General features: G+C 44.2%; 1 protein-coding gene across 1 annotated transcript; it reads left to right on the top strand.

The window, feature by feature from the left end:
- The first annotated feature begins 839 nt into the window (after window positions 1-839).
- LOC136525740 (methylmalonate-semialdehyde dehydrogenase [acylating], mitochondrial-like) lies at window positions 840-14868 on the top strand. Its single transcript, XM_066518626.1, has 8 exons — window positions 840-845; window positions 9343-9423; window positions 9505-9582; window positions 13987-14022; window positions 14114-14157; window positions 14245-14323; window positions 14506-14596; window positions 14713-14868. The coding sequence occupies exons 1-8, from the start codon at window positions 840-842 to the stop codon at window positions 14817-14819; spliced, it is 522 nt and encodes a 173-aa protein (XP_066374723.1). The 3' UTR covers window positions 14820-14868.
- The last annotated feature ends 229 nt before the right edge of the window (window positions 14869-15097 follow it).

The following is a 15097-nucleotide window of genomic DNA, read 5'->3' on the forward strand; positions in this document are numbered from 1 at the left end:
TGTATATTATATTTTATACCCTAGATTTTTGGTACTCGTAGCTTTGTGTCTACAAACGGTACAATAAATAAGAAAAAAATTGAGGTAAGAAAAATAAGGAAAAAGTTCATCAGACCTTCAGATATCTTCTTCGTAGAGCTGGTGTCCATTAGCTTAGTTTAAGGTGATCACCAGACTGCAATAAAAAGAGAGAATATGAGTGTTATACATAGGAAATATATGTTTAGTTCATGTACAACAAAGATGAAGATTCGTTGGTTTGTCATTAACTAAGCCCCAATTTAGCCTATGGAGGGTACCTATTTCCAAGGTGAAAATATTACATGGTGCATATACAAATATAACGAGAGTAATGTTCAGGCAAATTTATTTACTTTACCATAAAAAAATAGATGTGTTTTCTAAAATATACTGTACGCATTATGAACTCGGTTTGCTATAAGTACAGTTTTGCAACTATTTATTTACTTAAGCTTCTATATAAAGTGTAGACAGTAAAGTTATACTCAATGGTAGCTATAGGATAGGAATCAAAGAAGGAAGCCAATAATAGCTACAGTTCCGAAATTAGAGAAAGAAGCAAATAAAAATGCACTGATACTGAACAAGGTCCATGTAATAGATTACCTTGCCAGTAAGTCCAACCACCTTTGTGCTGCTCGGAAATCTTTTGAGAGGTAGTCACTACCTGCAGACTACCATCAAAGACACTGGAACTGTTGCAAGACAACTGGACAGTGAGAAATATTACCAATTTCAAAATATGATAAAATGAGGGTTCTTGAAACTGGGTTATAGCTTATGATACAAATTAACCAAGCAAAGTGAGCCCACTGTACATGCAGGTAAGGCCCTCCACGTTCGAACCCTTATCTTTTAACACTAATAACAGCTATCATCGTATATTAAATTTACAAAACTGTGAGCAATATATATAGGAAATGCGGTGGGAACAAAATTTAATTGAAGAAAATCAAAGAAAAAAAAGGGGGAAAGGCACACACAGAAACTAAAGATGACAAGCATTAAAAAACTAATATCATAGTTTACATACTTTGTGGTGGATCGAGACTAAGAAATGGGAAAAAAAAAGGCTGTAATACAGAAAGCGATAAGGTTTTTACTTCCTGGAAAGAACAGTTCAGATTGGCGTATGTGCATGATTGTTGCACAGGATGTGGTATCCATCTTTTGAAGAATTATCATTTAAGGTCCCTTTGTTAGACTCTAATGTTTTGGTTAGGAAGAAGAATAAATTAGCCGCTCATATATAACTAAAAGTCCCCTGTATGAGATGTACAACGGCTAATTGCTTCCTCCTTTTGAATAATTTCAGAGTGCAGTGCGTTTTTACAGCAGGGTGAATTGATGTTCGGCCCCATTCGGCTTACCCCATATTCGGCTTGTTTTTCAGTCGGAACAGTATTTTTCTCTCACAACAATTCAGCCAGAACAGTGTTTTTTCAGCCAGTTTCGTCTGGAAGCACAACAGTACTAGCTGTAAGATCCAGAGTTCACTCACTAGTCAGTAAAGTATAATCACGCCTTATTTCCTTTATTTACTCAGTTAGTAACGTGCATGTATGCTCAGCAGAATATACCTTTTTTCTGCTTCTGAATTCTGAAAACTGCTCTGCGACTTCACTTTCAGAAGCGGCCCTCAACTAGGCAGTACAGCTACTTGCCGTGATCAACTTAGCTAGCATCCTTGAAATTCAGTACCTGAGACGACATGCTGAATATGGATGCTTTGGACGTGATGAACCGCTCACTTTAGATCTGCATGAGTGACCATGTCGATTTGTTCACAACACACACCAGATACCGAAGTGAACTTTCTTCAAGCTTAAGCCGTGCTACAAATATTCCTTCATCTAAAAAAAGTCGTGCTACACATGCAACGTCCTCGATGGTGATGTGAGCATCCCTCTCCGGCCGTCTCTCTAACACCGCGTCTACTACTACATGCTCATGCATGAAGCCATTCTCCCGGATATGCATGCTCATCTCTTCGGCTGGCTTCTTGACAACAACAGGCTTAAGCTCCCAGGCTAACGTCTAACGAGAACATTTGGAAGCTGGAGGAATCATCCTACCAGAATTGCCTTGGTACTCAAGAGACCGGGGATCACATCTTTGTTTCCTGTCCTATAGCCTCTCACATTTGGGACTGCTTAGGGTTTTTTTTTTTGGTGGGGTGGGCACTACTGGAAACGGGATCTTTGCCGAGTGTCAAAAATCGGGCACTCGGCAAAGACAATCTTTGTCGAGTGCCGCACTCGGCAAAGAATTGCACTCGGCAAAAAAAGGCTCTCGGCAAAGGACTTCTTTGTCGAGTGCCAGGCTCTCGGTAAAAGCGCGGCACTCGGCATAGGCTGCCCCGCGTAACGGTGTTCGGCCACGTCCTTCTTTGCCGAGCGCCTGTTGTTAGGCATTCGGCAAAGAAGTTTTTTTTTGGAAAATACTTTGCCGAGTGCCTGCTGTTAGGCACTCGGCAAAGAAGGTTTTCACTACTGGAAATAGAGACTTTGCCGAGTGCAAAATTATTTGCCGAGTATCAAAAATCGGGCACTCGGCAAAGACCTTCTTTGCCGAGTGCTGCACTCGGCAAAGAATTGCACTCGACAAAGAGTTCTTTGCCGAGTGTCGGGCACTCGGCAACAAAATGCACTCGGCAAAGGACTTCTTTGTCGAGTGCCAGACTCTCGGCAAAAGCGTGGCACTCGGCAAAGGATGACCCGCGTAACGGTGTTCCGCCACGCCCTTCTTTGCCGAGTGCCTGCTGTTAGGCACTCGGCAAAGATTTTATTTTATTTTTTAAAAATTTCTTTGCCGAGTGTCCCAGATCTGGCACTCGGCAAACATTTATTTATTTATTTTTAAAATTTCTTTGCCGAGTGTCCCAGATTTGGCACTCGGCCAAGATTTTGTTTTTGAAAAATACTTTGCCGAGTGCCCCTGGCACGACAATCGGCAAAGATTTTTAAAATTTTTTTTTTAAAAAAAAATACTTTGCCGAGTGCCCCTGGTTTGTGAACACCATACGTGATGACGTCCTCCAAACGTTTTCAAATTTTTACCACCTCATATGCATGTGATATCACGACATCTCGCCAAGTTTCATGATTTTCGGGATTCGTTTGAATTTTATAGAATTAAATAACCACTCGCACGCAAGTTCGCGACATTGCCCCGTGAGCACGTTGATCGAAATTTGGAGACAGTTCCTAGATTTAGCATAAAGTGACACTAACAAACAAGAATAACATTTTTGGAATGGATCAAAACTATTATTCGATGCACCTGCAGTTCAAACCTACATTTTCCGGAAAATTGCAAGAAAACGAAATAAAGTGAAGAAATATAGCAAACTGCAATGAAATTGTGCCAAATTTGAACATGTTGTTCATGGTACAAATACAAATCTAAGAAAAAAAGTTGATGGCAAAAAACAAAAAAAAAATTATTTTGCCGAGTGCTAGCCCTAGGCACTCGGCAAAGCCAGGACATGATTTTTTTTTAATTTTTTATTTCGCCGAGTGCCAGATCGGGGGCACTCGGCAAAATACTTTCTTTGCCGAGTGCCCCGGATCTGGCACTCGGCAAAGAGGTTTGAAATATAAAAAAAACCGGACACACGCACACACACCACGCACACACCAGACACGCGCACACACGCTCGCCGTAGCCGCCCCGCCGCCACCGAAGCCGCCGCGCCGCAGCCGCCGGCTCCCCGCGCGCCCGCCCCGCCGGCTGCCCGGCCCGCGTGCCCGCGCGCCTCGGCCCCGCGCCCGCCGCGCCCGCGCGCCTCCGGCTCCGCGCCCGCTGTAGGAAGGAGGAGGAGGTAGGAGGAAGAGGAGGAAGGAAAGGAGGAAGGAGAAGAAGGGGAGGAGGAAGAAGAAGAAAGAGAAGGGAGGAGAGAAGGAGAAGGGGAGAAGAGGAGAAGAAAGGTGCCGCCTCGGTTCATCGACCCTCACGCCGTAGCGGTCGTCCCCGTTGTCGTCGCCGGCCCTCGGTCTTCGCATTCTCGCTGGCAAGGTATGCCCTAATGTTAGTATTAGTTAGTAAGTAGTAGTGTTAGTAGTTGTAGTTAATTAGTAGTGTTAGTATTAGTTAGTAAGTCGTAGTGACAGTAGTAGTTGTAGTTGTTGTTCATAGTTTTAGTGTTAGTAGTAGTTATTGTTGTATGTATGTGGTTGATGGCCTTCGTGCCTATGTTTGGTATACATGTGGTTGTTGGCCTTCGTGCCAATGTTTTCTGCAGGTTTTGGGAACCTCTCCGTGCAGGGGAGGTGCTGCCGAAATTTTCAATGGAGTCTAACCATTTGCCTTTTCTTTGCAGGACGAGGACCGTTGGGAGGCACTCGGTGACCCCGATCGTCTTCGTTGGCGTTGCGGTTCTGCCTGCACCACGTCGCCTCGCCACTGCAGCGACTCGCCACCACCCCACTAGCCTGACCTCACCGACACCCTAGGTATAACCCATCTTGCATACTTGTATCTCGTGTAACCCCAGTTAGGCGTCTCCCGTCCGAAAGAGATACGGTCGTTGGTATGCAGATCTTTGCATACCAAATTCCGTACCTGTTTCGGATTGTCCACGTTTTTTGGACAGCCCGCGGATGCGTAGATTGGTTGGTTTCCGTGGCCCGCTCCTGTCCGAGACAGAGTTTCGGCACCACCTCCTTGTTGTTCTCCTGATACACAATCTCCCTGCCAGGACGTGTATCGGGAGAACAGCGGGGAGGTGCTGCCTAAATTCTGTCTTGGATAGGAGCGGACCATGGAAGCCAACCTCATCTACGCATCCTCGGGTGGGATTAGGACCTATCCTTCACCTATTAGATGTATAGTAGGAACGCCTTGTGGATTTACCTACAGTTTTTATTACTTGCTTACATATGCATGTGCCAGAGGATGGATAACCGTGAGTGGATGTACACGGGCCATGCAAGTATGACCCCAGAATGGATGACCAAGACCAATGCTTTCCTGGAGCATGCATTTGGCGAGGCTGCTAAAGGGTCAGCCTGGATGCCGTGTCCGTGCAGCAGATGTGGCAACAAGAAAAGAAAAATTAAGAGGCTCGTGGGGGAAGATCTTATCAAGTATGGATTCATGGCAAACTATACCCGCTGGATCCACCATGGTGAAGCCGATCGTATTAGAGAGGAGGTGGTGAGACAGCGTCTCGAGGATTATGATGGAGATGGCGGGGTAGCAGACTGGATGGATAACATTCAGCAGGCACGGTTCGGTGAAGGATTGGAGGAGAAGCCAGAGGAAAGCGCAAAGACGTTCTATGATATGCTGTCTTCAGCGCAGAAGCCCTTGCACGAAAAGACAACGGTATCGCAGCTGGATGCAATTGGACGCATCATGGGGTTGAAGTCGCAGTTTAGCATGAGTCGGGACAACTTCGATGGTATGTTGGCAGTTTTTGGATCCCTGCTTCCGGAGGATCACATCCTGCCGAAGAACTTGTACGAGTCACAGAAACTTCTTCGTGCACTTAAGATGCCGTATGAGCAGATCCATGCTTGTCCGAATGGATGTGTCCTTTTTAGGAAAGATCACGAGGGAGCAACGCACTGTCCAAAGTGCAAATCCTCTAGGTACCTGGAGGTCGACACTAGTGATGGCAAGAAGGAATAGCTGAGTATCCCTATGAAGGTCCTACGGTACCTTCCTTTCATACCGAGGATCCAACGGCTGTACATGATAGAGGAGTCCACGAAACAGATGACATGGCACAAAAATGGCAAAAGGTACAATCCGGACAAGATGGTACACCCATCAGATGGCGACGCCTAGACCCATTTCGATGGCATACATCATGTTAAAGCTGAGGAGGCTCGCAATGTACGTGTAGCATTGGCAACAGATGGGTTCAACCCATATGGATTGTCCGCGGCCCCATACACTTGTTGGCCCGTGTTCGTGATACCCCTGAATCTCCCCCCCCCCCCCGGTGTCATCTTTCAACCCAAGAACGTATTTTTGTCGCTGATAATTCCTGGACATCCGGGGAACAATATGGGTGTGTTCATGGAGCCTGTGTTCGATGATTTGATCGATGCTTGGGAAAAGGGGGTACTAACATACGACTGAGCTACAAAGAGAAACTTCACAATGCATGTGTGGTACCACTACTCCCTGCATGACTTCCTGGCGTATGGCCTATTCTGCGGGTGGTGTGTTCACGGGAAGTTCCCATGCCCAATATGCAAGGCAGGTGTGAGGTTCACTTGGCTGAAGAGTGGTGGCAAGTTTTCTTCGTTCGACCAACATCATCAGTTCCTCCCCCTTGACCATCCATTCAAATGAGACATCAAGAACTTCACGAAAGGTGTTGAAGTCACCGATCCTGCACCTCAGATGATGACCGCTGCCAAGATCCGCGCTGAGATAGAGGCTCTCAAAGTTGATAAAGAGAAAGGTCGTTTTGATGGATATGGTTAGTACCACATGTGGACTCATAAATCGGGCTTGACTAGGCTTTCCTATTTCAACGATCTTCTTCTTCCACACAACATTGATTTAATGCACACAGAGAAGAATATCGCCGAGGCGCTTTGGGGAACACTCATGGACACAGAAAAGTCAAAGGACAATGTTAAGGCAAGAGTGGACCTGGCAGCACTGTGCGATAGACCAAAGCAAGTGATGAAGACTCCCGCGCCTGGCAAGAAATGGAAAAGGACTTCGGTCGATTTCGTTTTGAAGAAGGACCAAAGGAGGGAAGTATGTCAGTGGGTTCAGTCGTTAATGGTCCCTGATGGGTATGTGGCGAATCTGAGGAGGGGAGTGAACGTGTCCACTTGTCGAGTGTTAGGGATGAAGAGTCATGACTTCCACATATGGATTGAGCGGCTCCTTCCAGCGATGACCAGAGGTTTCGTCCCCGAGCATGTGTGGCGCGTCCTGGCAGAGTTGAGCTATTTCTTCCGCCAGCTTTGTGCCAAGGAGCTATCTCGGGCCGTGATTGATGACTTAGAGAAAGTGGCACCTGTGTTGCTCTATAAGATGGAGAAGATCTTCCCACCCGGCTTCTTCCTCTCAATGCAGCATCTGATTTTGCACCTGCCTCACGAGGCATGAATGGGGGGGCCCGTGCAAGCCCATTGGTGCTATCCAATCGAGAGATGTCTAAAGGTTCTTCGGAAAAAGTGTAGAAATAAAGCCAGAATTGAGGTATCCATGGCAGAGGCATTCATTCTTGAGGAGGTGTCAAACTTCACAACATCATACTATAAGGATAGCCTTCCCAGCGTGCACAATCCAATCCCTCGTTACAACACCGACGAGAGGTCATCAAATCTCAGCCTTTTCAAAGGTCAACTTGGCAGGGCAAGCGCTTCGAGCACCAAGACCTTGCGGAATGATGAGTGGCGCACTATCATGTTGTATGTGTTGTTGAACCTTGACGAAGTGAACCCTTATGTGCAGTAAGTTCTCAATGAGCTTGTTACATACACCGTCACTATCGTCTATCTATCCAACCCCCTTGTCTCTTACTTTTACACATGTACCTTGCATTTGCATTGTTTAAACGTTGGTGATTGAATATTGCAGGCCACTGTGGAGAGGATGGAGGCCGAGAGGGAGGCCGAGAGGGTCGAGAGGGAGAGGGAGAGGGCCCAGAGGGAGGCCGAGAGGGCCGAGTGGGAGGTCCTGAGGGCCCAGAGGGCGGCCGAGGCGCAGAGGATGCAGGACATGTTCTCATTCATGTCGAGCCTTGGCACCACTCTCCCGGGTGTGGTGGTGCCCCAGTCGCTGCTCGCTCCAGTTGTGCCTCCTACTCCTCTGGCTCTAGGCACTCCGGTGAGTATATATATATGGTTGATCAAGTCCTTTAGCTTGTGTAGATACTAATGAATTCAATTCTCCTTTGTGCAACAGTCGTCGGGTTCGAACCCGACTCCTTCGCCTCAGCACACACACCTCGGCTGGACAGTTCCACCACCGCACGGAGGTGCCCCTTCAGGCTCCCATTGGGATCAGTGGCAGTAGGTGGTGCCCCTTCATGTTTCATTGACTTTTCTTGATCTAGGACTTGTGTTGGATGAAGACTTCTTAGATGTTGTCATGGATTTGCACATTGGATGTGCGTGTGATGGATTATGCAGGAGGATGTGCTTGTGATGGATGTTGGATGTGCTTGTGATGTATTATGGATGTATGTGATGGATTATGTATGCGTTTTGTGTGATGCTAAATGCCTGTGTGCTGTCTCATGTATTATATATGAGTTTTGCGTGTTTGCTTTCGAAGGAAAGCAACAAACAAAAAAAATTGCAAATTTCCCAGCTTTGCCGAGTGCCAACACTCGGCAAAGAAGTCTTTGCCGAGTGCCAGGGGTGTGGCACTCGGCAAAGCTGGAAAAAAATGCTGCAAAAACAGCCACTTCCCCAGTTTTGCCGAGTGCCACAGCCTGGCACTCGGCAAAGAGGTCAATTTTGCCGAGTGCCAGATGGTACCACTCAGCAAAGACTATTTTTAAAAAGATTTTTTTTAAAAAAAATTGTTTCTTTGCCGAGTGCTCAGCCCTGGCTCTCGGCAAAAATTCAAATTTTGCCGAGTGCCAGTCCCTAGGCACTCGGCAAAGCCGGCGTCAAATGTTGACGGCAGTTATTTTTTTGCCGAGTGCGGGCTTGGCACTCGGCAAAGACTTTGCCGAGTGTCGATTTTTGGCACTCGGCAAAGAAATTTTTGCCGACAAAATCTTTGCCGAGAGACCTTTGCCGAGTGCGGCACTCGGCAAAGCCTTTGCCGAGTGCTTGGCTGGCTTTGCCGAGTGCCCCCAGCACTCGGCAAAGAGGGCGTCTGCAGTAGTGACAGGCATGTTTTGTACTGCCTCACAATTTATGTTATTTGTATTATGCAACTCGTGGAAACACAGTGTTAATAACTCTGTGAATGTTAGTTACATAGAATTACCTGTTTTTCTCGAGATACATAGACATTACTTTATCATAGTGTGAACTTTGCTTAGTACTTAAGCACCAAGTATCCAAGTTGATCTCTGGCCTCAACTTAGTCAAGATTCAGGATAATAGAATGTTCTTTTGGCATATAATCATATGCGAGTTATCCAGTCTTGTTAGTATTTATGAATGACCGAAGTATACTAGCTTTTGTGTTTGGCTGTAAAACTATTATCAGCTTGGGATTCATACCATTATCGCAGTTACTAGGTTGCTGATCAAAATGAACTTTCTGTTTGTTGTGGGGATCTCTTATCTTGCAGTCTTACTTCACTACCCATGAAGTTTCTAGCTTCGTAATCAAGGGCTTTTGGGTTTTCACTGTTTCTTTTCTGCTAACATTCACTAAAATCAGGCAAAGGATCGTATCTGTAACTTAGTCCAAAGTGGTGTTGACAGTGGTGCTCGTATATTGCTTGATGGAAGAAAGATTGTGGTAATTTCAATAATCCAGTTGTTTATAGCCTGCTTGCAGTTGTACTACATCTTGTTAACCTGAAATCTCTGTAATATGCAGGTTCCTCAATATGAAGATGGAAATTTTGTTGGTCCAACTATTCTGGCTGATGTTAAAAGTGACATGGAGTGTTACAAGGTAGTTTTCAGAAATTGGTTATGAAATTTAACTTCGCATCTGAGTTGTAGGATTTAGGGTCGTGGAGAAGCAGAACTATTTGTAGGATCTGCTATCACTACCGGAGACCGGCTCTTTGTCGAGTGTCAAGTGGTTTGCCGAGTGTTGTTTTTCGGGCACTCGGCAAAGACGTATTTGCCGAGTGTTTTTTTTACACTCGGCAAAGAAGCTCTTTGCCGAGTGTTTTTTTACACTTGGCAAAGAAAATTTCAAAGCATATTTTGAAGCAGTAAATTAATTCAAATGAAAAAGTTTTCAACTACAAAGTTGTATAACTCATCAAGATGTACAATGTTTGTTTTGGTCTTTTCTTCATATGGCAAAGTGAAAGTAAATTTGTTCACAAATCTAACATATATCTCTTGTAGTTTATGAAACTATAAGAGAGATATATAAGATTTGTGAATAATATTAGAACGACCATGTCGGATGAACAGATGACTAAATAACCAAAATAAATTTTGTATATCTCGAAAAGTTATGAAACTTTGTAATTGGCAACTTTTTAATTTGAAATCATCTTGTCATGCAAAACTGTGTTTGAATTTTAAAATTTTCAAATTCGAACTTTTCAAACGACCTCGGATAGAAAAACAACCAAAATAAACTCTGTAGATCTTGAAAAGTTATGAAACATTGTAGTTGGCAACTTTTTGATTTGAAATCATCTTGTCATGCAAAACTGTGTTTGAATTTCAAAAATTTAAAATTCGAACTTTTCAAACGACCTCGGATGGAAAAACAACCAAAATAAACTCTGTAGATCTCAAAAAGTTATGAAACATTGTAGTTGGCAACATTTTGATTTGAAATCATCTTGTCATGCAAAACTGTGTTTGAATTTCAAATTTTAAAATTCGAACTTTTCAAACGACCTCGGATGGAAAAACAACCAAAATAACTCTGTAGATCTCGAAGAGTTATGAAACATTGTAGTTGGCAACTTTTTGATTTGAAATCATCTTGTCATGCAAAACTGCGTTTGAATTTCAAAATTTTAAAATTCAAATTTTGTAAACGACATCGGATGGAAAAACTTCCTAAACTAAAAGTGTAGATCTCGAAAAGTTATGAAACTTTGTAGTTTACAACTTTTTTATTTGAATTCGTTTAGGGCCTCAAACAAGCAATTTACACTCGGTTTAGTATAATATGTTAGGAACTAAAACGGAATCCAGACATAAGTGACAGTGTGGTGTAGTGGTAGAGGACGTTCGTGCGCAGGGAGAGGTCACGGGTTCGAATCTTGTCGGCCGCGTTGCTGCGAAATTTACGCGAAAAATGCAGGAGATGGGCGGGCGCTGGCCGGTAGGGGCCTCCACCTATTAAAAAAATTCCCATTTTTTTTCCATTTTTCCCATTTTTTCAGGTTTTTTTTCGGTTCCAACTTTGCCGAGTGTCGGGCACTCGGCAAAGAATTCTTTGCCGACGGATTTTTTACCGGAGGCTCTTTGCCGAGTGCATTAGGCACTCGGCAAAGCGCCTGAATCCAGTAGTGCCGTATCTTTGAAGAATTAAAATATGGAGCGCACTGTAGGTTAATTGGTTCCAAATTGAAGTGCAAACCTTGAATATGTTCGACAGTTGACACAACCATTATTGGGAGCCATTATTCATTGTGAAAATGCACATTCTGAATTGTATAATGCTGATGCGCCATTTAACATAATCCCTGATTATGACTGGAGAACTAATGTTCCTCAGCACCCCACAATGGGTCACAAATCATCTGCTTTGCATAATGCAGTATTGAAACTGCATGTGTTAGTTTCCACCTTCAAGCCAGTGCTTCCCAAAATCCCCATAAGCGGATTATCCTTTTGTGGTGGTGGAAGCACATATGCATGTATTAATGAACAGTTCATCAGATTTATTCATATTTCTCAGTGTCAGTATATTGATTGAACCTTGCTAACTTATTGAAACAGGAGGAAATATTTGGTTCAGTGCTTCTCTTAATGAAGGTATCCTGAATTTCTTTTTTCCTTTACTTTCAGCATCAATAGGTTTTGCTGTGCTGCCATTACTGATCCTTTTCTTTTCTCAAAATTTCAGGCAGAGAGCCTAGATGACGCCATCCAAATTATAAACAGAAACAAGTAATATCTTTCTCCTCTATGCTTGTAGATCTGAAGCATTCCTTGCAATCTAGTAAAAAAAGACTGTAATACAGAAAGCGACAAGGTTTTTACTTCCTGGAAAGAACAGTTCAGATTGGCGTATGTGCATGATTGTTGCACAGGATGTGGTATCCATCTTTTGAAGAATTGTCATTTAAGGTCCCTTTGTTAGACTCTAATGTTTTGGTTAGGAAGAAGAATAAATTAGCCGCTCATATATAACTAAAAGTCCCCTGTATGAGATGTACAACGGCTAATTGCTTCCTCCTTTTGAACAATTTCAGAGTGCAGTGCGTTTTTACAGCAGGGTGAATTGATGTTCGGCCCCATTCGGCTTACCCGGCTTGTTTTTCAGTCGGAACAGTATTTTTCTCTCACAACAATTCAGCCAGAACAGTGTTTTTCAGCCAGTTTCGTCTGGAAGCACAACAGTACTAGCTGTAAGATCCAGAGTTCACTCACTAGTCAGTAAAGTATAATCACGCCTTATTTCCTTTATTTACTCAGTTAGTAACGTGCATGTATGCTCAGCAGAATATACCTTTTTTCTGCTTCTGAATTCTGAAAACTGCTCTGCGACTTCACTTTCAGAAGCGGCCCTCAACTAGGCAGTACAGCTACTTGCCGTGATCAACTTAGCTAGCATCCTTGAAATTCAGTACCTGAGACGACATGCTGAATATGGATGCTTTGGACGTGATGAACCGCTCACTTTAGATCTGCATGAGTGACCATGTCGATTTGTTCACAACACACACCAGATACTGAAGTGAACTTTCTTCAAGCTTAAGCCGTGCTACAAATATTCCTTCATCTAAAAAAAGTCGTGCTACACATGCAACGTCCTCGATGGTGATGTGAGCATCCCTCTCCGGCCGTCTCTCTAACACCGCGTCTACTACTACATGCTCATGCATGAAGCCATTCTCCCGGATATACATGCTCATCTCTTCGGCTGGCTTCTTGACAACAACAGGCTTAAGCTCCCAGGCTAACGTCTAACGAGAACATTTGGAAGCTGGAGGAATCATCCTACCAGAATTGCCTTGGTACTCAAGAGACCGGGGATCACATCTTTGTTTCCTGTCCTATAGCCTCTCACATTTGGGACTGCTTAGGTTTTTTTTTTGGTGGGGTGGGCACTACTGGAAACGGGATCTTTGCCGAGTGTCAAAAATCGGGCACTCGACAAAGACATTCTTTGTCGAGTGCCGCACTCGGCAAAAAAAGGCTCTCGTCAAAGGACTTCTTTGCCGAGTGCCAAGCTCTCGGCAAAAGCGCGGCACTCGGCATAGGCTGCCCCGCGTAACGGTGTTCGGCCACGTCCTTATTTGCTGAGCGCCTGCTGTTAGGCACTCGGCAAAGAAGGTTTTTTTTTCAAAAAAAATCTTTGTCGAGTGTCCCAGATCTAGCACTCGGCAAAGATTTTTTTTTTTGAAAAATACTTTGCCGAGTGCCTGCTGTTAGGCACTCGGCAAAGAAGGTTTTCACTATTGGAAACAGAGACTTTGCCGAGTGCAAAATTATTTGCCGAGTGTCAAAAATCGGGCACTCGGCAAAGACCTTCTTTGCCGAGTGCTGCACTCGGCAAAGAATTGCACTCGGCAAAGAGTTCTTTGCTGAGTGTCGGGCATCGGCAACAAAATGCACTCGGCAAATGACTTCTTTGCCGAGTGCCAGACTCTCGGCAAAAGCGCGGCACTCGGCAAAGGATGACCCGCGTAACGGTGTTCCGCCACGCCCTTATTTGCCGAGTGCCTGCTGTTAGGCACTCGGCAAAGTAGGCACTCGGCAAAGCGCCTGAATCCAGTAGTGCCGTATCTTTGAAGAATTAAAATATGGAGTGCACTGTAGTTTAATTGGTTCCAAATTGAAGTGCAAACCTTGAATATGTTCGACAGTTGACACAACCATTATTGGGAGCCATTTTTCATTGTGAAAATGCACATTCTGAATTGTATAATGCTGATGCGCCATTTAACATAATCCCTGATTATGACTGGAGAACTAATGTTCCTCAGCACCCCACAATGGGTCACAAATCATCTGCTTTGCATAATGCAGTATTGAAACTGCATGTGTTAGTTTCCACCTTCAAACCAGTGCTTTCCAAAATCCCCATAAGCGGATTATCCTTTTGTGGTGGTGGAAGCACATATGCATGTATTAATGAACAGTTCATCAGATTTATTCATATTTCTCAGTGTCAGTATATTGATTGAACCTTGCTAACTTATTGGAACAGGAGGAAATATTTGGTCCAGTGCTTCTCTTAATGAAGGTATCCTGAATTTCTTTTTTCCTTTACTTTCAGCATCAATAGGTTTTGCTGTGCTGCCATTACTGATCCTTTTCTTTTCTCAAAATTTCAGGCAGAGAGCCTAGATGACGCCATCCAAATTATAAACAGAAACAAGTAATATCTTTCTCCTCTATGCTTGTAGATCTGAAGCATTCCTTGCAATCTAGTATAAATTATATTTATTTGTCCCTGTCTGCAGGTATATGGCAATGGGGCTTCCATATTTACAACATCTGGTGTCTCCGCCAGGAAATTTCAAACAGACATTGAAGCTGGCCAGGTATAGTATGTGTCATTTTCAAAAGATTATCACCTGATTGCATTGCATATGCTACTTAAAAAAGAAAAGAAACGAAAGAAATGGTTACATTCTGAATTTGATAAAACTAGGAACCAGAAGACATGAAGTGACTCTTGCAGCATGTATTATTATTCAAAACGTTTTTATGGTTTCATTTGCAGGTGGGCATCAACGTGCCGATTCCAGTTCCCCTGCCATTCTTCTCCTTCACGGGAAGCAAAGCTTCATTTGCAGGAGATTTGAATTTCTACGGTACACCCTTCTCAGCTTAACACCACTTGATCCTTCCCCAATAGTCACAATGGCACTCACATAATCGCAAAGAAGTTCTATTTGTGAGTAACTAACACGATGGCATGGGATATCAGGCAAGGCTGGCGTGCAGTTCTTCACCCAGATCAAGACGATCACGCAGCAGTGGAAGGAGTCGCCGGCGCAGCGAGTCTCCCTCTCCATGCCCACCTCTCAGAAGTGAGACGTCATGGACCCCTCACTCTACTCTCCAAAGCTTCACTCCTCTGGACGTAGACTCATGCATGGCCACCAGTTGTTCAGGTGATTGGTAGGCACGGCAGCACTCCATGCATGGCCATGATACTAGTGTGCTCGATCGCTCTTTTGTCCGACACCATGCATGCACATTCAAAACATCCAATTACCAAGATTTAGATATGAGCGCTGCCCATTCTGCTGTGTAAAGGTTAAAGAATATTGTAAAAGCCCCACTAGTACAGAAACGGGCTTTACTCCCGG

Source organism: Miscanthus floridulus, chromosome 19 (assembly GCF_019320115.1).
Source record: "Miscanthus floridulus cultivar M001 chromosome 19, ASM1932011v1, whole genome shotgun sequence".
In the NCBI taxonomy this organism is placed as follows: domain Eukaryota; kingdom Viridiplantae; phylum Streptophyta; class Magnoliopsida; order Poales; family Poaceae; genus Miscanthus; species Miscanthus floridulus.

Bases quoted from the DNA above. Each gene is read 5' to 3' on its own strand.
- LOC136525740 (XM_066518626.1), top strand. The intron at 9,424-9,504 runs GTAATTTCAATA...TGTAATATGCAG, and splicing joins TTGATGGAAGAAAGATTGTG to GTTCCTCAATATGAAGATGG. The intron at 14,023-14,113 runs GTATCCTGAATT...TCAAAATTTCAG, and splicing joins CAGTGCTTCTCTTAATGAAG to GCAGAGAGCCTAGATGACGC.